General features: G+C 35.8%; 2 protein-coding genes across 4 annotated transcripts; both read left to right on the top strand.

Annotated features, from left to right (window-relative positions):
• The first annotated feature begins 1,112 nt into the window (after positions 1-1,112).
• Positions 1,113-10,823, top strand: LOC115718914 (V-type proton ATPase subunit a1). The gene is made up of 18 exons (XM_030647731.2): positions 1,113-1,551; positions 2,370-2,414; positions 2,921-3,043; positions 3,190-3,297; positions 4,014-4,127; positions 4,230-4,403; positions 4,590-4,727; positions 4,967-5,074; positions 5,158-5,265; positions 5,371-5,519; positions 6,057-6,210; positions 7,459-7,619; positions 8,521-8,727; positions 8,853-9,036; positions 9,115-9,198; positions 9,431-9,624; positions 9,716-9,775; positions 9,997-10,823. Exons 1-18 carry the CDS (start codon positions 1,393-1,395, stop codon positions 10,199-10,201), a joined length of 2,475 nt encoding a protein of 824 aa, XP_030503591.2. The 5' UTR covers positions 1,113-1,392; the 3' UTR covers positions 10,202-10,823.
• A 592-nt stretch (positions 10,824-11,415) lies between these two features.
• Positions 11,416-14,286, top strand: LOC115720700 (uncharacterized). Of its 3 annotated transcripts, none has more exons than XM_030649868.2 (6): positions 11,503-11,688; positions 12,215-12,284; positions 12,400-12,651; positions 12,875-13,018; positions 13,106-13,801; positions 13,908-14,286. In XM_030649868.2, the coding sequence occupies exons 2-6, from the start codon at positions 12,270-12,272 to the stop codon at positions 14,172-14,174; spliced, it is 1,374 nt and encodes a 457-aa protein (XP_030505728.2). In that variant the 5' UTR covers positions 11,503-11,688; positions 12,215-12,269; the 3' UTR covers positions 14,175-14,286. The 3 variants fall into 3 exon arrangements, with proteins under 3 accessions (XP_030505726.2, XP_030505728.2, XP_030505727.2); XM_030649867.2 differs by having other exon boundaries at positions 12,202-12,284; XM_030649866.2 differs by lacking the exon at positions 12,215-12,284 and having other exon boundaries at positions 11,416-11,688.
• Positions 14,287-23,202: the final 8,916 nt, after the last annotated feature.

The raw sequence follows: 23,202 nt of genomic DNA, 5'->3' as shown, positions 1-23,202 counted from the left end.
CATCCCATATTTCGTTTGCCGATTTATCCGAATTATAATAGTCATACGGATCGTCGGTATAAACCGTTAAGAATAAAATTCTTACGAGAGGAAGTCATTTTCGACCCAGAGTCCAAATCCTTTTGTTGCTTCTCGCGTTCAAATCTTTGTCCTTGTCGGTAGAAGCTTCGCAGACGATCGGCTTCGTAGCAAAGCGAGAACGAAAGCAACTTTCTTCATCGTCGTGTAGAACAACATCTTCTACGTTTCCATCGCTTAAAATGTAATCCCTCAAAACGGACAGGCTTGTTAATATCGTTAAGGTAACTTAAAATTCATCGGTAGCAGCCATAGCAGAACTGATCGTCTTAAAATTGTTATACCGAAATTAAATAGAGTAAAATTGGAACGAATTACCGATAGAATAGTCTGGCTGAGTCGCGGACAATGTCGCTCTCTTTAAGACGTTTCGCGGCTCTGCCCGAAGTGTGCACGGCAGTCTAGCAACCACGGCAATATTATCGTGGGAGGAGTTGGATCGTGGGAGGAAAAGGCGGATCATTGACTGATCGCGTTTTACCTCTTCTGATCACGTGTTAAAAATTAATTAATAAATAAATAAATAAAAATAAATCTTTATTTAATTAAATAATTTTTCTTCAAAAAATAAAGTGACACCTCACCCGCCAACCCGGCCCGGCCGGACGGCGGCGGCGCGCGCGTGTGGTGGTCCAGTGTGTGAGTCCTCACCCATGCGCGCAAAACTGGGTACCCCTTGGGGCCCAAACCCATATCTCAAACTTGCACTAGATATACACTTAAAATGTAGTGTTTCTATCCCATGTGTGACTCCTACTCACACACTTCACTTTTCTATTTTTACATATTTCATACAAAGTTCCAACAGTTATAGATATATTTCTTTGTTTAGATAAGGATAATTACATCATATTTTACTATGGCTATTAGCTAATACAATTTTCTTTAATGTTTTACTCCCCACAAAGGAAAAAAAAAAAACAATTTCCCTTTCTTAAAACATACTATAATTTAATGCTAAATCTCCACCAACCTTAAAATTAAAGCCTTCTTCCCCTTTAATTTATTATTATTATTATATTTTTTTTTATATAAAATTTAATTATTTTAAATATTTTATTCAATTCCATCTTCCCATCGAACTATGAGAATAATAAGAATTCTCTAATGGTAGTTGTCAAACAGAAAATTTGGAAAAAAATAAAAATAAATTCAAAAATAAAATAAACCGACAAGTGATACCTTCTTCTACGCATTGAGAAATTTAGAGAGAGAAAGCTATATAGAGAGAGAGTGTGTGTGTATGTATATGTGTGTGTGGGTTTCAGATCTGAGCAAAGATTTTCGATCCGAAACGAATCAAACATTTTCTCTATGGTTCTCTCCAAAATGGAAGATTTCATTGAGAATCTTCCGCCCATGGATCTGATGCGCTCTGAGAAGATGACCTTCGTTCAACTCATTATTCCGGTTGAATCTGCTCATCGCGTCATCTCTTATCTCGGCGAACTCGGCCTTTTACAATTCCGAGACGTAAGTTTCTCTATCAGATCCGACTCTGTTTCTTTTTTCTTGGAATACTGTTAGATTCGGCATTTGATTTTAAAAATTGAGAAATGAGGACTCCGCATTCTTGGCGTGATCTTATTCATACAAGATTTGTAGTTTGTTTTGAATGGGTTAAACAATGTCAGCTGTTGTGTTTGTAATTATGTTGGAATTTGAATTTATTTGTAATTTGGAGATTTTTGTTTTAGTTCTCGTAACTGTTTGATAAATTGTTAGTTAAGACATATTTTATTTGGAATTATATACGTACACATTTACATATATAATTAATATAATGATAAGATTAGGATAATATATCTGTTTGCTGTTGAATTGGTCCTTGTTTTGCCGGTAATATTCCGATACCTTAATTTAAGTATTGCTGTTATGGTTAAGTTTCTGTAAGTGGTTGACGATTCTTTCCAAATCTGGATGTTTGGTATGCATGTTTCAAGGTTATCAATATCTTATCCAAGCTATATTACTACATCTCATAACTAGACTAGTACATTGACTTGGGGAACTAATTTTCACATATTTTTATGAAGCTTGGGATCATATACTTCATTGTTCATAAAAAAAGATCGTTAATGAGTCACGCCCACACCAACATAACTCTTACATATTTTAGACAGTACTGCCTGATATGTATAGCTTGATAGTCATATATACACATACACATATATAAATATATATATATCTAATATAAGCATGCGACTTAGCTTGTGATAATTTTTTCCCGATAAATTTATTTAATGAACTTCACATTTGTACACACAGTTAATTTTTCTTTTCCTTTGCAGTTAAACAGTGATAAAAGCCCTTTTCAAAGGACGTTTGTTAATCAGGTATACTCTAAATTTTTTTTTGTGTTTATGTAGGAGAGGGGATGGGAGAGTGGGGAGGGAAGAGGGGGTATCTATTTGAGTTTGATGATGACTACTAACGGGTTATTGCAGTCCAACTGTTAAATTTGAGTTCCATAGTATAGTATATATGTTGGAGAATTGTCACGTTTTATTCAGTTATGCCCTTGTGCTATGTCATAATATAGCTTGGTGTTTCAGTTGTAATAGACTAACGTATTATTACCTGACATTCCGACATAATTCTACATTCTCTTTGTACGTTAAATTATTGGCCAAGATGAACACATAACTTTTACTTTTAACCCTGCTGTGCCATTTGTATTCCCTGATTGTTCATGTCAATCGTCTCTCGTGGCTCTCTCCAATTATGATTATACTGCTCTCACCCTTCTATTGTTGCTTTTATCTTTATGCGTTGACTGGGGATTTCTATATTCGTTAGCAGTTAGCACATTGATGAATTTCTATGAGTTTCTCCTTCACAGGTAAAGCGATGTGCAGAAATGTCAAGGAAGCTACGCTTTTTCAAAGAGCAAATCAGTAAAGCTGGTCTATTTTCCTCCACACGTCCTGTCACACCAGCAGACATTGGGTTGGAGCAATTAGAGGTACAGTACTACGTCACTGCTTTCCTTTTTTGATGAGTGCCTATTCTGCTATCCCCTCATACGCTCACATTTGTATTAAAATAAAGAATATCTGAATAGATCATGTTATACATATTTTGTTACATTTTTTTTTCTCTTAATCCCAGGTACAACTTGCTGAACATGAACATGAGCTGATGGAAATTAACTCAAATAGTGATAAACTTCAACAATCATATAATGAGCTCTTGGAGTTCAAGATGGTATTGCAAAAGGTACTTGAACTTGTCTTTATGTTTGCATTAAGTAGTACTCAATCTTTATTTGAACTTATGCTTTAAGGAGGGCAGTAGAACAACAGAAGACAAATTTTGGAGATCATATTCTGAGAACGTGATGGGATAACGATGATTTTTTATTTATTTATTTTTACTAAGAAAAAGTTAAGGAAATCAGAGCCCTTCTTCAAATTTGACCAGAAACACTGCACTCCAACAACGAGTGACTTTCTGTAGAGACATGCTACGCTTGTTTTTTATTTTGCTTCCAACCTCTTTTTTTTTTGTTTTGTAAAACAAATGCCTGATTGCTCAACTTCACCTGTAGATGATTGTAGCAATAGCATTAGGTTGCTTACCTTGTGTCACATTGGTCAGCTCTTATGTTTACAAAATTCAGGGGCGTTAAGCCATTTAGGTCCCACCTTAGCCCTGGTTCCAAGGGGTAATGTGGTATGTCAAGGATATCTTTGGTAAGTTCTTAGTTTCAGTCTTACAAATCAGATAATCTTTTGCTTCCCAACTATATTAGAATTGTTCAGTAGTGAAGTTTTTAAAATTTATTTTCATGTCTTGATTTTTTCTTTACCCAATCTGTAGCTCTCTTATACATTTTTTTTTGTGTCTTTTCTTTGTATGAGAGATTTGAATTTCACCTTTTTTATTTTTTAGTGTAGTAACTATTATTTTGGACCTTTTTGTGGTAATATCAGGCAAGTGGCTTTCTTGTATCAAATAAAACACATACAGTTCCAGAGGAAAGAGAACTAGATGAGAACATCTATTCAAATGATAGCTATGTTGAAACAGCATCATTGCTCGAACAGGTAATCATTTACTAAGACATTATCCCTATTTTTCTTTGCTTCTGTTTCGGATGAAGATTGAACTGAATGCCATGATTTCAATTTTCTCTGCTTCCTTTATAGGAGGTGAGGCCTGGACGGTCAGGCCAATCTGGTTTGAGATTTATCTGTGGGATTGTTTGCAAGTCTAAAGGGCTTAGTTTTGAGAGGATGTTGTTTCGTGCTACAAGGGGAAATATGCTTTTCAACCAGGCTCCAGCTGATGAAGATATCATGGATCCTTTATCTAATGATATGGTATTTATGACCAAATCTATTTAGTCATTTTTTATTTAATCTTCAGAATGTAATTTCCCCCTCTTTTATTTAGCTGTCTCTTTTCAGATTGCTGTCCAACTTTGTACACTGGGCATTATTATTATTATTGGCACTAGTATTTTGCCATCTGACAGACACTTTACTTGTATCTTATAATATTTGCAGGTTGAGAAAATGGTATTCGTTGTGTTTTTCTCAGGAGAGCAGGCAAGAACAAAGATTTTGAAAATTTGTGACGCATTTGGAGCAAGTTGTTATCCTGTGCCCGAAGATATTACTAAGCAGACACAAATAACTAGAGAAGTAAGTTTGCATTTTCTTTTCTGAAACTTTATTGACTTTGAAGTTTTTCTTTTAATTCACTTCGATTTTAATTAAAGGATTGCAAAATTTTGATAATTCACGTGCTTTATTTGAGCCTAATGTTCCAAGCCTCCAACTATTCACCATATCCCCTCTCATTGTCTTTTTAAATTTATGATTGTGTCGGGACCACATAATACCTAGTTTAAAATTAAGTTTTTTTTTTTAATCCCCTGTAGGTATCATCCCGCCTTGTGGAACTGGAAGCAACATTAGAAGCAGGGATCCGACATCGAAATAAGGCTCTGTCATCCTTAAGTGTCCATATAACAAAATGGATGAAAATGGTATGACCTATTTGAACTGCATGGGTGTGATTTTGCACTATGAAGACAAGGACATTCATTTTTTGATCCCATTGTTTCCATAGGTACGGAGAGAGAAAGCTGTCTATGATACATTAAATATGCTAAATTTTGATGTAACAAAAAAATGTCTTGTTGGAGAGGGATGGTGTCCTATCTTTGCACAAGATAAGGTAATTTCATACCAGTCTTTATATGGTACTGCAGTACATATGTGTGTGTATAATAACCTTTGATGACGATGGCAAGATTTTATTAAATTAAGTAATCTTATGTAGATTAGCGAAGAACTGCAACGTGCAACATTTGATAGCAAGTCGCAAGTCGGCACAATTTTTCACGTGATGGATGCTATAGAATCACCTCCTACATATTTTAGAACCAACAAGTTCACAAATGCTTTTCAGGAAATTGTTGATGCTTATGGGTGAGTTTAGTTCTGACATATCATTTACAATTACAAAATCTTGATAATATTCTAGAATGCTTATGCAGATGTAATTGTTATTGCTTCTATTTTTTGTGAGTAAGAAAAGCAAACTAACCACGTCCTGCAAGTACGGTAGAGAAGATAATAGTCTTTGCAAGAAATAAATTGGCTACCGGTATACACAATTATTTTTAGTGGCAGTTTGTAAGTAAATTTTTTGAATGAGAAGGTAAATATTGTGGATGATGAAGTCTCGTTATTTTTTTTCCTGCTTCCTCAGTCAAATTTTCCCTTATGTATCTGTTCCTTTTGTTGCCGTCTCATAATTCTTTTTCCTGCATTGTGCTCCTTCTCAAGCAATAATTGTTCGAAGTTATGTTGAGCTATTAAAAAATTCTTTATCGTCAAGTGTTCTTTTCTTCTTTTCCTTTCATTTAACTTTTACATTAAGAAAGAAAAAAGAGTAGATGTAAAGCCTGTGGTTCTATCAATCTTTTAAGCTGATTAGAGGCTGACAAAACATTTTCCGTGCAGTGTTGCTAAATATCAAGAAGCAAATCCTGCTGTATACACTGTTATCACATTTCCATTTCTTTTTGCGGTGATGTTTGGGGATTGGGGTCATGGAATATGCTTGTTGCTGGGAGCATTAGTTCTTATAGCTCGTGAAAGTACGCTCAGTACACAGGTGCGGTCTTTTTTACCGAGTGGCTGGACCATTGTTAAAAGAATAAAAATGTTTTCCGTAGGGCCTGTTCTTGATAGTGAATTATTTTCTCATTGAAATGATTATCTCTCGATGCAGCTTAGAACAAACAATAATAACCTCTCAAACAAGCTGCAGGTTGTTTAATCTTATACATGTTCATATGTGCTGGCTGAGAAAATATTAAGGCTATGTTTGGTAGGATGGAAGAATAGGGAGGATGGATACTTGATGTAGGACGAAGAATATAAGGGAAAGAAAGAAAAGTAATAACCTTCTAACTTGTTTGGTATGAGGGATAGAGTAGTAGAAGGATGGATGATTATTTATTTATGAAATTACATTAGTATCCTTATGATTATTTTTTAATAATATTTTAGGTGGGTATATTAGTAATTTACAATAATTGAAGTGCGAGAGTGCCAATCCTCCCCTAAGGATTCTAAATGTGAGGTTTGAGTGGATTTGCTATCCTCTCATATCTCCTTTCTCTCCTTCAAGCTCTCTTGTCGAACGAAGGGATTTGTCATCTCCTCCCACCTCTATCCCTACTCAACTCTCCATCCGCCTACTTCTCCCTTCTACCAAACATAGTGTAAAAGAAAGAAGAGGGCTTATAAGCTCTCAATAATCTGACCTATTATACCAGCTATGAGAATCATAGAACCTCTTGGCTGGCACTGAACTTTGATTACCATTTATAGTACTATTATATTTTCTTTCCCATTCTGGACTTGCTATACACAAGGAGAGCCTCAAAAAGTGTGATCCAATCATCCAAGAAACATAATAATGCAGGCATCAGTTGCATTTTGGTCTTTGAAGTGGGTGCAACATTTATTTTCTGAGTTGCATCTCCTAAGTTCTTTTATTCAGGAACTTCTTACTTTAAAGATGACATGCTAGAAACCTAGAGGATGTATCAAAACATCTTTACTAATTTATACTTCAGTAGGAGCAAGAATAAAATTAAGATTTTATTCGAGTAATAGAAATTGAATATAACATCTTCCCTATTAGCTTTCATTTGAAAGGAATGTTGATTTGAGAGAGGAAGAAAACGACTTAAAGGTGATGTTCAGCTGTTTTCACCTAAGAAAAATTACAGGTCCACATGCCTGGGAATGGATATAATAACTTTCAGTAAAGATGTTGATTACTTCTGTTGGATAAAATGCTTTTATTAGAATTTATCTTCTTCATGTAATCTTCACACATATCTTATCTCAGAAACTTGGGAGCTTTATGGAGATGCTGTTTGGTGGACGATATGTACTTCTGTTGATGTCGCTATTTTCAATATACTGTGGTTTGATTTACAATGAGTTCTTCTCTGTTCCTTTTCACATATTTGGCGGGTCTGCTTACCATTGTAGAGATACAAGTTGCAGGTATTGTCTTTTTCTTTTTTTTCCAATTTCTGCTCATTCTCATACTCACACTCATCTGATGTTTTTTGTTTGCAATTTTTTCTAGGCCTTTGTTACATTTTTAAGTATACAATTTTTTTATATCAAATTACGTTCACATTTTTTTTTCCTTTTATCACCACCACCCTGTGGCAACTAGACAAATGTGCACGGTACTCAATTAATAAATGTTTTGAGCTTACGTTTGTCTTCTTGTAAATACCATGGTCTATGTGGAATTTTGTGTTCTAGGATCCTTCGATGTTTGTTGAATATGTTGCTCTCTTTGATGTCTATGCTTCTGTGTTGAAGTTACCTTTGCTGGTTGGTTTTAGTTTCATTTCTCATTTAATAGATATGATTTGGCTTTATCAAAGGGGTTAGAGATTATGCACTTCAAACCAGCTCTAGATTCCTAGAATTCGAATACAGCTGCATCTCATTTGTTAATGGGCCTAATTTTGTAGATCTATAGATGTGGGTCCCCCTTTTATGGTTTTCAGTTCAATGATTAGCTTATATAAATTTCAATGCTATAATTAAATATCACTGTTTACAGAATGAAATCTAGATATTAGCTATCACTGTTTTCATAATGAAATCCAGAAATGGCTATCTTAACTAAAACTTTCGTGGTCTATTTTATTTTATTGCTTTAGATTAATCTCCACTACCCTCCCATTAAGCTCAGTTATTTTTTCCTTGCTGACAGAATCTTGTTGACTTATGTGTTTTTTTGTGCTTGGGTATTTATGTATAAATATATGGGTATGTGTGCTCATACATAACTTCACACCTTTTTTGTATTTATCTTAATGTATGTACGTAGTGTAATGTATCGTATGAGAACATGCCTATATTATTTATTTATTTGTGTGAACAGTGATGCTACAACTGCTGGCTTGGTCAAATTCCGAGAACCGTACCCATTTGGTGTGGACCCTAGTTGGCGTGGAAGTCGTACAGAGCTCCCGTTCTTGAACTCTCTCAAAATGAAGATGTCTATTTTGTTGGGTGTATCACAAATGAACTTGGGAATCATTATAAGCTACTTCAATGCACGCTTTTTTAGCAGCTCTATCGATATAAGGTGTCTCTTTTTGCTGTGTCTTTGTTGTTTTTCTTTCTTCTGTCTTGATCCAATTTATCTTCTGAGTGCTGACCAACTTTTAAAGGTAAACAGAAAAAGGTCTGATTCGTGTACTGTATTGTTAGGTACCAGTTTGTGCCTCAGTTGATCTTTCTTAACAGCCTGTTTGGATATCTTTCACTTCTTATTATCATCAAGTGGTGCACTGGCTCTCAAGCAGACCTCTATCATGTGATGATTTACATGTTTCTTAGTCCTACCGATGATCTTGGTGAAAATCAATTGTTTTGGGGACAAAGACCACTTCAGGCACAATCTAAACTCCTTTCTGTATAATTGCTTTGCTCATGTAATTGTTTGTGGCTAATTAAGCTTTTAATATTGCAGATCATATTGTTGCTTTTGGCTTTAATTGCAGTTCCGTGGATGCTTTTCCCGAAACCTTTTATTTTGAGGAAGCTTCACACAGAGGTATATACTTAAAATTGGCCAGCATTCATATCAAAATATCACATTCCTGAAATTTGATTAAGCTATGCAATCATCTACACTTTTGACTTCAAGATTTTTCTTAGTCATAAACTACTTTGTCAGCTAAAATGTCTTTTACTACGTAAGAGTATTTTAGTTGTGTCATCAATAAGTAGTTTTCAAGGAAAGTTTCACTAGATGGGAAAATTGCAACATCTTTGTTTCTTTCCAGAGATTTCAAGGTCGCATGTACGGTGTCCTTGGTACCTCAGAGATGGATCTCGACGTGGAACCTGATTCTGCTAGACAACATCACGAGGAGTTTAATTTTAGTGAAGTATTTGTACACCAAATGATACACTCCATAGAATTCGTTCTTGGTGCAGTTTCTAATACAGCCTCATATCTTCGACTTTGGGCTTTGAGGTTCGGATATGAATTATTATTATTTTCTTACAAATTAGACTTTCTGTGTGATCTATTTCTTCTTACTTAGTATTTGTTACTTGTTTTACAGTTTGGCACACTCAGAACTTTCAACTGTATTCTATGAGAAAGTCCTCCTCCTAGCTTGGGGGTGAGTTTAAATTTCATTTCATTTGGTGCTCTGTTCATTTTGCTCTTGAAACGTACCAATTCAATTATTTTTGGGTATTTACAATCTAGTAATATTCACTATGAGCTCGGGCCAACGACTAGAGTATAGGAGTTTTTGTTCACCGATTTTAGTTGAGAACTGAGCATATATTGTTGCCTGTGCTATTGACAATAATTTGCTATTACACTTGATAACGACAGGTACGACAATTTTGCTATCCGTTTAGTTGGGTTAACGGTTTTCGCCTTTGCAACTGCATTCATACTACTCATGATGGAAACACTAAGTGCTTTTCTTCATGCTTTGCGTCTACACTGGGTTGAATTTCAGAACAAGTTTTACCACGGTGATGGCTACAAGTTCAAACCCTTCTCGTTTTCCTCCTTGACCGAGGATGAGGAATAATACACACCTGTACAGAAGAAGGAAGATAGTTGAGAAAAAAAGCTTTAAACCATCAGAATCCGAAAAAACTGACCACAACTACCACCTGTTTCAGTTGACTAGAAGAACAGCCTAGCCTGTTTTTCTTTAACATATAATGATATGATGTCGCGATTTTGACTCCAACGAATGTAATATCTCGGCTCGTAATTCTTTGGTGTATTGGTTATATTAGTGTTTTTTTGGTTACAGTTGCTGGTAATCTTCCATGTAGAGGTGTTACTTTCCTTTTAAATTTTCTTAGTTATATGGAAAAAGAGGAAGGTAAGGGAAGATGGACCAGTTGTAAAAAGGAGCTGGGAATTATTATGGTACATAAAGGCATATCATTTTGGGGAGGAGGAAGATTATTATTATAGCTATACTTTCACACACAAACAAATCAAAAAACAAAAACAAAAGTACACAAGACTTGATTTTGTAGGGATTTGTCTTCCAAATTTAATTTTGTTTTTCTTTCTCTTTTAAATGTTTCATTATTGTAGTAGCTACTTAACAATTTATTTAGAAAAGTTCCATTTTGTAAGAGGATTTATGATTGAAAGAGTTCTGGATTTAAATAAACTTTCTTTTGAATGTGCAATAGACTATTGTGTTGTTTGTTTTTTCCTCTCAAAATGTAGTAGGCACCGATGAATCTACATAGTGTTTAAAGTTTAAATTATTTTTTATACTATAAATTATTTGAAATTTTCAAAACTTTACAGAAAATTCAGATTAGAGAAACACAATCGGGTGCATATGTGCACTAAAGCTACCACTTTTGGTTTCAAGGAAAAATTGGACAAAGCAAGTTTTACATAAACTTAGAAAATAATGCCACTAATATTTTTTTGATTTAAAATTATGTACAAAATTACACCTTATCTAAACTTATAATGGTAAATAGGGGTATAAGTAATAAAATTTTGAGTTTATTAATTTAATGTTTAATTTTTACAGCATAAGTATTTAATGTTTATAAATTTTTTCTAATTTTTTGGATATAAACTTTGTTGTTGTCTTAAAACAAGGCATGTGTAAAACTTATTACTAAGTCTAGATAAATATATAGTATCATTTATTTTTAAGTATTTTTTTAATAAATTCAAAATAAAATAAAGTTTGTAGTGATAACATTAAAAAAAAATTAGAGCTAAACATAAATATTAATATTCTAGTGAATGAGACAAGTGTTAAAGTGTTAAACAATCGATATTCGAGTACTTTTACTTGGCAACAATTGTAGAGAGGTCACTCTCCAATTCCATTATTATTATTATTATTATTAATATTATTATTATTTGTTCTATATTGTTCTACCAAAGTAAAGCTGTATTCTCTCTCTCGAAAATTGAATGGAAAATTTCAGAGAAATGGAAACTAAAGATGGGTTTCCCGCAATTTGCAGTAGAGAGATAGGTTTCTCTCGCCCAATCGTCTTCGCTCGCCGATTTTCTGCTTCTGAGGTCTTCAAATTTTCTCTCTTTCTCTCTCTAGTTAATTAACTAAAATTTGTTTCACACTAGTTGTAACAATTTGATTTGATTATTTATGGTGGTATTCAAATCACGATAGTTATACATGGGAATGGAATAATCAATTTTGAAGCTTTATTAAATTGGGATTCTGTTTTCTTGGATTAAATTGTGTTGTAATGGGAAAAAGAAACAAAAACAAAGATTGTAATGGACTGATAATAATGAAGTTGAAATAAGGCTAGTTTATTGTTTTGTTTTGTTTATTGTTTAATCATTGGATCCCCATGTGATCTTTTTTTTTTGTTTTGTCAAAAAAATCATTTTTAATTGTTATTATTTTATTGTGGATTAGTGTCAACATGCTCATAGTTCCTCGAGAATCAAGAAGTGTTTTAACCTTAAAATCAACAATGGATTTTGGTGGACTCATAAAGACTTTTCTTTTATCATAAATTTTTACTAGTTTTTAAATGGTGTAAGTAATGGACTTGAACATGACAGTTTTCTGACACAGAAAATCATTGACTTTTCCATAATTTGCTCTCAACGGAAATTGGATTTGAAGGCTGATGCGAAATGAGAAAGTGGGAAAATTTCAACTTATTGAATGTTTTCTTTTTTTTTTTTTCAATTGGGCAGCAATTATCCAAAAAATTTACAAGTACTTTTAACATTTTATTTGGTGGCTTATTATTGTAGGTTATTGTGAAGCAGTTGAATCTCTATGGGAAACTAAATGGTCATAAGGGCTGTGTAAATACAGTTGAATTCAACTCCAGTGGAGATCTCCTTGTGTCGGGTTCTGATGACAAGCAGGTTATGTTTTGGGATTGGGCGACTAAGACTCGAAGATTGTCATATGCTTCTGGCCACCATGACAACATATTCCAAGCTAGAATCATGCCGTTTACTAATGATCGTCGTGTAGTAACTTCTGCTGGAGATGGACAGGTGAATTTGGAGTATTTCCTTTGCAAGTGTATTCCTTTGTATTTGACATCACCACTTTTGTTAGTTTTGTTTAGTTTCTTTTTCAATTATTATGGCATTGATGAGTAATTCAGCAGAATATAGAAATAAATCAGACATAAATTGTGGTTAGATGTAAAATTACCTGGTTTAGGTAGATTCTAATAGTTTTGCTTCCATATTAAATGGAATCATTTCTATGCAGATAAGGCTTGGTCAGGTCTTGGATGATGGTCAAGTACATACAAAAAAGTTGGGGAGGCATCAAGGCCGAGTATACAAGCTCGCTGTTGAGCCAGGAAGTTCACACATATTATATAGTTGTGGAGAAGATGGTCTTGTTCAACATGTATGCCAAATATCTTAATATACCTACTTGTGGAATCTCTCATTATATTTTCTTGTAGTTTCAGAGTTTGGTTTTTCTTGTGTGCAGTTTGATCTGCGAAGTAGTTGTGCTACAACACTCGTTTGTTGCACTTCGTTAAAAGAAAACAACAAGCAGCTTCAAAACAGTGTTATAAGTTTAAATGGCATTGTAATTGACCCCAGAAATCCAAATTACTTGGCCGTAGGAGGTGATGATGAATATGCACGTGTATACGACATAAGGAAATGTTGGCAAAATTCTTCGAAGGATTTGGATGAACCAGTTGACACATTTTGTCCCCGTCACTTGGTGAAGGACAATAGTGTTAACATAACAGGGCTGGCTTACTCTTACACAAGCGAACTACTTGTCTCTTACAATGATGAGCTCATTTATCTGTTTCAGAAGAACATGGGATTAGGCCCGATACCATCATCTTCCACCTCGCTTGAGGCCACACAGGAATTAGAAGAACCACAGGTTTTCATTGGTCACAGGAATTCACAAACAGTTAAAGGAGTGAGTTTCTTTGGCCCCAATGATGACTATGTGTTGAGCGGTTCTGATTGCGGTCATATATTCATATGGAGTAAAAAGGGAGCTAAACTCGTGCGCTTAATGAAAGGTGATCGACGCATTTTAAATCAACTCGAGCCTCATCCCCACAAGCCCTTTTTTGCAACATGTGGAATAGAGAGCAGTGTAAAGCTCTGGGCTCCTATGGAAACCGGTGTTCCTCCACTTCCCGAAAATGTACAGAAGGTACTGTCTTGCTTAAGTTGCTTTTGTTTTTCAGTACCGAAAAAGGTACTACTACATTGCTGTTTTACATAACATTTTTCGTTTATCTGTTGTTGTCTGGTATTAGATAATGGATTCGAACAGACGGGGCAGAGAGAACCAATCAAGGGTGGTCATGACTCCTGATGTTATCATGCATTTGTTGCGTCTGCAGAGAAGGCAAGCAATGGTTTACGTTGAAAGAAGATACAATAGTGCTGATACCGAGAGTGGCGATGAAGAAAATGCAGAGCCTTCTGGTTTAGGATCCTCTGTTGACTATGGCAATACCTTGCCTGAAGACAATAACGATGATGATTCAGATGAAAGTTCCAGGGACTGTAACATTAGCTAGATATATCATACAAACTTTTTTTGTGTTGTAAATATATATATGAGTGTAGTCTTTGTTATGAATTTGATACTTGGAATAATTCTGTTTTGAGTACATAACTTTTATGTGGGAATTTGAGAAATCCAAACAAATATGGACAGATCTTAGCAATAATAAAGAGAAAGACATGGATGGAACTGAATTACTTGTTTATTAATGGTGAGAATCTGGATACAAAACTGAAAGTACTTGAGTGTTGATCACATCAAATCTCTCCCATGAGTTTTGAAGTTTGATCTTTCCAAAGAATGACAACATTTCCCTAAGGCTATGTTTGGTGGCCTTATTGAAGTCATAACAAACAAATATGTGTGTTGGATCCCTAAACATTCTAATGTTATCACTTATAGGGTGGCAGCCTCAACTTTAGAATTCTTAGTAACATTTTACCACAAAGTCCAAATGCCTAAATAAAATTGTTAAGATTCCAACTTGTAATACACAACCTCTTGTTTTTCTTTTGAAACCACACTATATTTGATTTTAGTCATTTGGTATGAGATGAGTGTTAAGGTCAACTCTTATTTATTGCATCTTTCTCAATTTTTGCTCAAAAAAACATGTTAGAGTAGTTTTTTCTTCTCTAATTATTTCATGGTAGTTTTTATTATTTGAAAATTTATAAATAATTTACGATACGGATAGAGAGTTTTTAATATTTCAATTTATTATGTGTGTTTGAAAAAAAGAAATTTACAAAAAACACCTAAAAGTACTTTTGTTTTTACCGTTTTTTTTTTTAATTTTTTTTTTATTTTTACATTTTTGTGTTTAGTTATTTTTTTTTTCAGATTTTTTACGTATATTTTTCTAAAAAATATAATGTTGTTTTCACATTGCAAAATTATAAGAGCCATCATTATTTTTGTACTTTCCTTTAGGTGCATCTTGGTTAGTATGTAATTAAAGCACAAAATTTACACTAATATGTAATTAAAGTACAAAATTTACAAATGTTGCTTTCTCTTAGGTGTATCTTATTTTTCGGTAGACCATCATGAAAGAACTCCACAGTTAAGCGTGCTTGACCTGGAGTAATTTCAAGATGGGTGACCTCTTGGGAAGTTTTCTCACGAAGCGTGTGAGTGAGGACAAATCATAGTGGAAATACTCGTGTTGGTCTGTAGGGTCAGTCATCAATCCACGAAGCAGCCAGAGTGACGTACTCGTGTATAAGAGCCATCATTCTATGGGTGTAAGGACCCAATGGAGGCTTAAAGCGAGGACGTTACACATACCTTCATTATCCTCATTCCGAAAAAGGGGTAATGCCTAATGCTTTGATGACTTTAGACCCATTAGCCCTTGTAATTTTTCCTATAAAGTCATCTCTAAGCTTCTTGTGAATATGATTAAACTGCTGCTGCCTAGACTTATGTCACCAATTCAATTTACTTTTGGCCTAGATAGATGGATTGTTGAGAATGACATTATTTCCCATGAGGTTATGGATTCCTTTTAAAAGTTGAAGGTCTGTAAGGGTTCATTGGTCTTAAATTGGACATGTCTAAGGCTTATGATCATATCGAGTGGGGCTTCTTGGACAAAACGCTTGAGGCTTTCGAGTTCTGTGATCAATTTCGATGCCTAGTGGCTAAATGTGTTTCTTCAATCTTTTTCTTCTATTCTTTTGAATAGAGGTCCCTTAAAACAAATTCACTCGAAGAGAGGCCTTAGACAAGGATATCCCTTTCTCCCCATATGTTTTCATCTTGTATAGTGAGGTGCTCTCCAAATTGTTAGCAAATGCAAATAAAAGAGAGTTGATTGATAGTTTTAGATCTCACATGAATAGCTTCTCTATTTTGCATCTCATGTATGCGGATGATACATTTATCTTTTGTGAGGTAAGTATGGAGAATGTCGTGGAGATCCAATGTTGCCTAAAGTTGTACTGTAAGATGTTTGTGCAGTGTATTAATACCCGCAAGTCAGCCTTGATCTTCTCATCGTTTGTGGGGTTGATTTTAGAGAGGAACTTAAGGACAATATAGAGATATGAATTGCAGTGATCAATTTCTCAAGAATCCTATCATTTTTTCGAACAATAAAGTTAAAGACTTCAATTTTCTCATTGATAAAATGGCAAGAAGAATTGAGGGGTGGGAAACTAAATTATTGTCTCAGATCGGGAGGCCTATCTTGATCCATTTTGTGGCTTTGAGCATCCCCATTTAATCCATGTCAACCTTTTTTATTCCTAAATTTATTCGCCTCAAATTGGATGAAATGGTTTGTAGATTCTCGTAAACGGGGTTTGCGGACAAGACTCACTTTATGTCTCTTGCTAAGCCTTTTGTGAAGGTATCCTCCCTTCTATTGTTAAGATTCAAAAGTGCATCATTTAAGGTGTTGAAGAATGTTTAGGCTTGCTTGCAGAGGTGCAGGAGGTGAGGTCTGTGACTAATGCCTACTTTGATATTCGTAACTATTCGTGGAGTGACCATAACATCTTCGGTGATGTAGAAGTTAGAGTTTCTTTTGGGATCATTATTGTGATTATTTTTTGACAATGTGGAGGAAGTGGTGGAGGCCTTTACAACTAAGTGTTTAGTGGTTTCTGCCTGTGAGGCGGAGTTGGTGGTTATACAACATGTGTTTCGTTTGGTTTTGGAGTAGGGCTGGTTAAGTATCACCTTCTTTCTAGATTGCAAAGTGGCGATACAGGGTTTGATTGCAAGGAAAGCTCTAGTTTGAAAGTCTCATTTGGTTTTTCTGGTTTCTTTGATGCTCACTTCTGCTGGATTCTAAGGGGATTCAATGGCGCTGCTCGTGACTTAGCAGCCTGGGTTGCTTTCAATTCGTGTTTTAAGTCTTTTTTTAGTTGGAGAAGTAACACCCTTTGTTGCCACTCTAAACTTTGGGTTCTGAGATGTTTCCTCTTTAATAAAAGTTTATTTTAATAAAAAAAAAAGTCTAAGGTAGAGACAAGAGGCTCCAACTCATTGTTAGCCCAAAATTGAAGGATAGTATCTCAAAACAAATAAATAAATTATTTTGGACCTTGTCTTTTGTAAAATATATTAATTGGACTCTCCGTTTTGTTAAATGACAAATTTGACCCTTTATCTTTCAAAATGGTACCGTGAGCTGATTTGTTATTAAAATAAAATTTGATAATAATCTAATCTAGAGATGGTATGAAAAAAACTAGTTACAATTTTTTATATCTGTTTGTGCTAGGAATAATCTTTAAGTCGATTATATTAAACTTTGACCTTATTGTTTAGATTTGTTCTATTTTATTATTTGGGGAAAAAGTTGATTATTTAATTGTTTATTTATGTACCCGAACTAATTTTTTGTTAAAATAAAACTTAATAATAACTCAATTTAAAAGTGTTTACGACAAAACTGGTTATGTTTTTTGCATCTGTTCGTGCTAAGAATTATCTTCAAGCCAGTTATATTAAAAAAAATTATTAAAAATTAAGTTAAAAAGATGCTATACTATTCTAAAAAATATAAGATCTATTTTATAATTTAACAAAAGAAATAATCTAATTGATAACTTTTACAAAATATAAATTTAAAATATTATTAACCCTTAATAAATAAATATATAAAAAATTGGCTAATTAGTAATTTTTTCTTTTGAACTTTGACATGTACCAAATCGTGCCTTCTGAACTTTTTTGGCCGTTAAAAATTCTTCCTGAACTATTGAGATTGTTAGATTTAAGAATTTTTGTCTAATTTCATTCAATTTTATTGTTTCAGTGATTGTTTATGTACTAAATCATGCTCCCCAGACTTAAATATGTACGAAATCATGTCCTTCAAACTTTGATATGTACTAAATCATGCCCCTTGAACTTTCATCCATGTTAGAATTTTTTTACTAAAATTAGACAAAAGTCCTTAAATTTAACAATCTCACTAGTTTAGAGGAAATTTTTAACGAACAAAAAAATTCAGGAGCATTATTTAGTACATATCAAAATTAATTAGCCCACTGGTCATGGTTGGCACCGAAACCCCACTGGTTTTGGGAAGAAAAAAGGTCACTACCCCACTGGTTCTGACTGGCCAAAATTCCCTGGATCCCTTAGCGACCAGGAGAATCAAAAATATTGGAGTTTTCGAACCATCCATAAGGTGTTTATGATCACACTATCGAATGACGGGGGATATGTTAGAATATGTGAGAGGACTCGTCTATCGGGCTATGAGATAGCTGTAACACTGGATGCAGCAACATGGTTAATCGAAGCTTTAGAAGTATTGCAGAAAAGGGAGGAGAAGCAGAGGACGAATTTTAAGAGAACATTTCGAAACAACTCGAATGTTTGTTTCTTGGAGAGCTTCCAAAATAGCAGGGGGGTGTTCATAAGGATATCTGTCCTTAAAAATAACAGGATTACCTTGGTGATTATTCCTGAGGAAAGACAAGCTAGGGGGTGGAGTGAGCTTGCGAGATGTCTCAATGGAGTATTAAAAAGAAGTATTCCGCAGAAGAATAAGACTCAGAAATCGATAGTGGAGGAGGAGGAGTTTGCTAGAAGTGGTGGGCTAAAGCCCTCTTATGCGAATATAGTGAAACAATCTGCAGAACCATCGAAGAGTCAATCTGGTCTCAGATACTACGATCATGATGATGACAGAAGAACTAGGCCATACGGGGGGAGAAACAAGCTTCCAAAACAGGACTCTCACCTAGTAAAAAGAAAATATCGCAAGCCTATACAGAATTGGACCTCTAACAAGCTGGGATGCTGGGACTTTTTACCAAAGGGGAATGGGAGTTTTAGGCCAAGGAACATGTTCCCGAGAGATAGGATGGAACAGAAACACTTCCATGAATATTTACAAGCAGAAAAATGTGACAAGGATTGGAACCGGGCTTTGATAATGTTCAGAGATAATAGTAAGGTGGGGTGGAGTGTCATTTTCTACAATCTTTCTCGGGAAATTGATAGAAAATTGGTGGTTAGCCAAATGTACGATGATCGAACCATAATTTGGTGTAAGAATGAAGAAGAGATGGAAAGCTTGTTGAAGCTTCACAAGACTGCAATACCGGGTACTGGAGGCACGATTATTTCTCTTATCAGATGGTCTATGGAAGAGCAAAACAGAGACATTAAAATAGAGTGTAGAAGTTCATGGATGGGCGTGGAAGGGCTGCCTTTGAATTTATGGAACATAAAGTTTATGGGGAAAATTGGAGAATTGTGTGGAGGTTTGCTTGATGTGGAGAAGGACACAGCAGAAAAAACTTTTCTGCACCATTTGAGACTCAAGTTGGGAGGGGATGAAGACGGTTTTGTACCCAAGTCAATTCGGTTACACTACCAAGGCTCTGACTTGTTCCTAAAGCTTTTCAAACTCAACGATTGGGGATATAGATTTAATGGTTTCTTCAATACCATATGGCATCAGGATTCTGAATTCTATAAGAATGAAGAAGTAATTAAGAAGAGAAGATCAGGAGGAATTGAAATAGGAGATGGCCTGGTGCAACATACCGACGTTAACAGAACCAGAAAAGATCAGAGGAATAATGCTGAACCTGCAACGATTTTCTCCGACCAAACGGTGGAACTAGGGCCGGCGGTTGCAGACGACTATGATGACACGGGGATCGAGGAACATCCGAGGAAGATTTTATGTTTCAGCAGAGAGCGTGCGATGATCGAGAACGATTCTTTTTCCACAATTGATGGTTCGGCGGCGATTGGGATTTCCAAGGAAGGATTACGAGAATCAAGGGGGTCGGTTACTATTCATAGCATATTCAAAAGGCTGTGGAGTGATCTGAGGGAGCCACGTGTGCAGCTTTATTTAATGCCAACTTCTTTTATTAATTTAAAAGATATGTGGCAGCTGTATGTAAAAGGAAGGGTATATAAAGTGGGCCAAGATAAGTGGGTTAATAAAAGAACTGGGCCATCATCTTTGCTGGGCCGAGAATCCAATGGGGAAAAGAGCAAAAGTGAGTTGAGCATCCTGGGGCCAAATTGCTTGGTGGGCCAATGCTTTAAAGGGCCGGACAGAAGCTCCACACAGCCCGTGAGATTTGAAGAGGTGAGAAGGATATTGGGCCACTTTATTTATCATCACGTGGGGCCTTACTCTTTGGTACTGGATCAAGGACATTGGATTAAAAACACTACATCCAACAAAGTGTTTGAAGGCATTCTCAAGCCAATCAGACCGAAGAGAAGAGAGGAATTTTTCAGTGCAACTATTAATTATTGGGAGGAGTTCAATTCCTGTGGCAGTCTTAATTCAAACTCAGTAATGCGAGAATCAGAAAAAATTACTCTTGAGGAAGAAGTTGTCAGTGAAAAGAAGATGAAAGTATATATCAGGAGGAAACAAGATTGCCTTAACGGCAATGGTGGAGAGCTTGAGAGCTTAGTGGGGGATATCCATTTGGAGGAGAAGGAACAGGTTGAGGATCCACAATTGGAAGATATCAATGACTTCAGTTCAGATGATGACAATTCAGAAGAAGAAAAAGGCTATTGTACAGATGAAGAAGAAGAAGAAAAATATGAAGACATTTTAGGTAACATCAAAGAGCTTTGGCAAGAGGCTGGAAGTTCCAAAAAAGATTTGATGTCCAGTGAGCAAGTTGATGAGCCAGCTGGGGTGGAAGAAACCAAACTAGAGAAGAGAGAGATTTTGATGCTACCTGATATCGACCTTGTTAATACTATGGAAGAAATGGGTATGCAATTAATACTAAATGAGAATGAAGAGAAACAGAAGATTCGGAGTCTCAAGGGTGGAAGGAAGAGTAATAGAGAACTCAAAAAATTGGCTTTTAATATAAATTATGAAAAAGGTCAAAAAAAAGAGGGGCCTCCAAAAAGATCATTATGAGAATTTTAACCTGGAATGTTAGAGGAAGTGGAGACAAGTTGAAGAGGAAGGCAATCAAAGCTACAATTAGTAAGGTGAATCCGGATATGGTGATATTACAAGAAGTTAAGAAGGAATCCGTGGACAGGTGGTACATTGGCAGTATTTGGAGGTCTCGTTTCAAAGCTTGGATTTTGATTCCAGCTATTGGAAGATCAGGGGGTACGTTGTTAGTATGGGATACTAGAAGCATTAATGTATTGGACTCAATGGTCGGTGAATTCTCCATTTCAGTTCTAATAGAAGCAGAAGGAAAAAGGCCATGGTGGTTCTCTGGGGTATACGGTCCATGTTCCTATAGAGAAAGGTTAGAGTTCTGGGATGAGATGGCTGGATTAAGTGCAATTTGTGGAGATGCGTGGTGCTTAGGAGGGGACTTTAATGTAGTTAGGAGGGTACAAGAGAAACTAAATAGCAATTCTTGGACCAAGAGTATGAAGATGTTTGATCAACTGGTGCGAGAATTGAAGCTTATGGATCCAAAGCTAAATAATGGAAAATACACGTGGTCGAACTTTCGAAATAAACCTATTTGTTGTAGGCTGGACAGATTCTTATTTACCAACAATTGGAGCAACTTGTTCACTTTTGTGCAACAAGAGATGTTGGTAAGGATTGTTTCAGACCACAGCCCAGTTGTACTAGACTCTAATCCCCCTTCTTGGGGTCCCAGCCCTTTCCGTTTTGACAATCAATGGCTAGAACACAATACATTTTCCAAAAATTTTGGGGATTGGTGGCAAAAGGCTGAAGGGTCAGGATGGGCGGGCACTAAGCTTATGAGCAAAGTGAAGGAAGTCAAAGGAAATATTAAGGAATGGAGTAAGAAGACATACGGCGACAAACATGCGCTAAAAAACGCTTTGGAAAACAGACTGGCGTCTCTGGATAGATTGGAGGCTTCAAATGAGTGGAATCAATTACTAGTGGAGGAGAGGAAGGCAATCAAGAAAGAATGGCAGCAGCTGGTATTCGAAGAGGAAAGGAGTGTGTGGTTGAAATCAAAGTGTAAATGGGCCAAGGAAGGCGATGCAAACTCAAGATTCTTTCATAATCTTTTGAATGCAAGGAAAGCCAGGAACACAATATCAAGAATTGAAAAGGAAGATGGAACAATTATTGAGGAGAAGGAAGAAATAGCCAAGGAGTTAATTTCTTTTTTCTCAAACCTGTACACCTCCGAAAGAAGATTGTGTAGCGGTATTGAGGGAATTGAATGGCATGCAATACCAGATGGCGATGCTAGCCACTTAGAGAGACCATTTGATGAAAGCGAAATCAAAGAGGCAGTTTTCAGTTGTGAAGGTAGCAAAGCTCCGGGGCCAGATGGTTTCAGCTTGGCCTTGTTCCAGTCTCAATGGGAGGTAATTAAAGAAGATTTGATGAAAGTTATTAAGGCATTTGAAAAAGATGGCATCATTCAAGGAAGCATCAACGAAACATTTATCTGTCTAATCCCTAAGAAGCTGAACAGCTGCAGGGTTAGGGACTATAGACCAATCAGTCTCATAACAAGCGTTTATAAGATTATTGCTAAGATGCTCTCAATCAGACTCAGGAGTGTACTGGGAGACACTATCCTCGAAACTCAATCGGCCTTTGTTGAAGGAAGACAAATACTGGACTCAATTCTCATTGCTAACGAGACAGTAGAAGACTACAGGAGTAGAGGCAAGAGTGGCTTGATTTTCAAAATAGATTTTGAAAAAGCCTACGATCGGGTGGAATGGGACTTCCTTGACCAGGTTTTGTGCAAGAAGGGATTTGGGGAAACATGGAGAAAATGGATCAAAGGTTGTATTTCCTCTACTTCATTCTCAGTTTTTGTCAATGGCACTCCAAGGGGAAAGTTTGCGGGGTCACGAGGACTCCGTCAAGGTGACCCACTATCTCCTTTTCTTTTTATTCTGGTGGCGGATGTGTTAGGGAGAATGATGGAAAAGGCAGTCAGTTCAGGCAATGTTTCTGGATTTCTGGTAGGAAAGGAGAGAGTCCATGTCAGCCACCTTCAGTTCGCAGACGATGCGTTATTCTTTGTCGATAACGAGAAGTCTTTACACAAGTTGATGCGGTTAGTAGAAGCATTTTGTGCGGTATCTGGACTAAAGGTTAATATGAG

Source organism: Cannabis sativa, chromosome 2 (genome assembly GCF_029168945.1).
Source record: "Cannabis sativa cultivar Pink pepper isolate KNU-18-1 chromosome 2, ASM2916894v1, whole genome shotgun sequence".
Lineage (NCBI taxonomy): Eukaryota > Viridiplantae > Streptophyta > Magnoliopsida > Rosales > Cannabaceae > Cannabis > Cannabis sativa.
The sequence above is the reverse complement of the archived record's forward strand: the minus strand, read 5'-3'. Positions and strand labels throughout refer to the sequence as shown.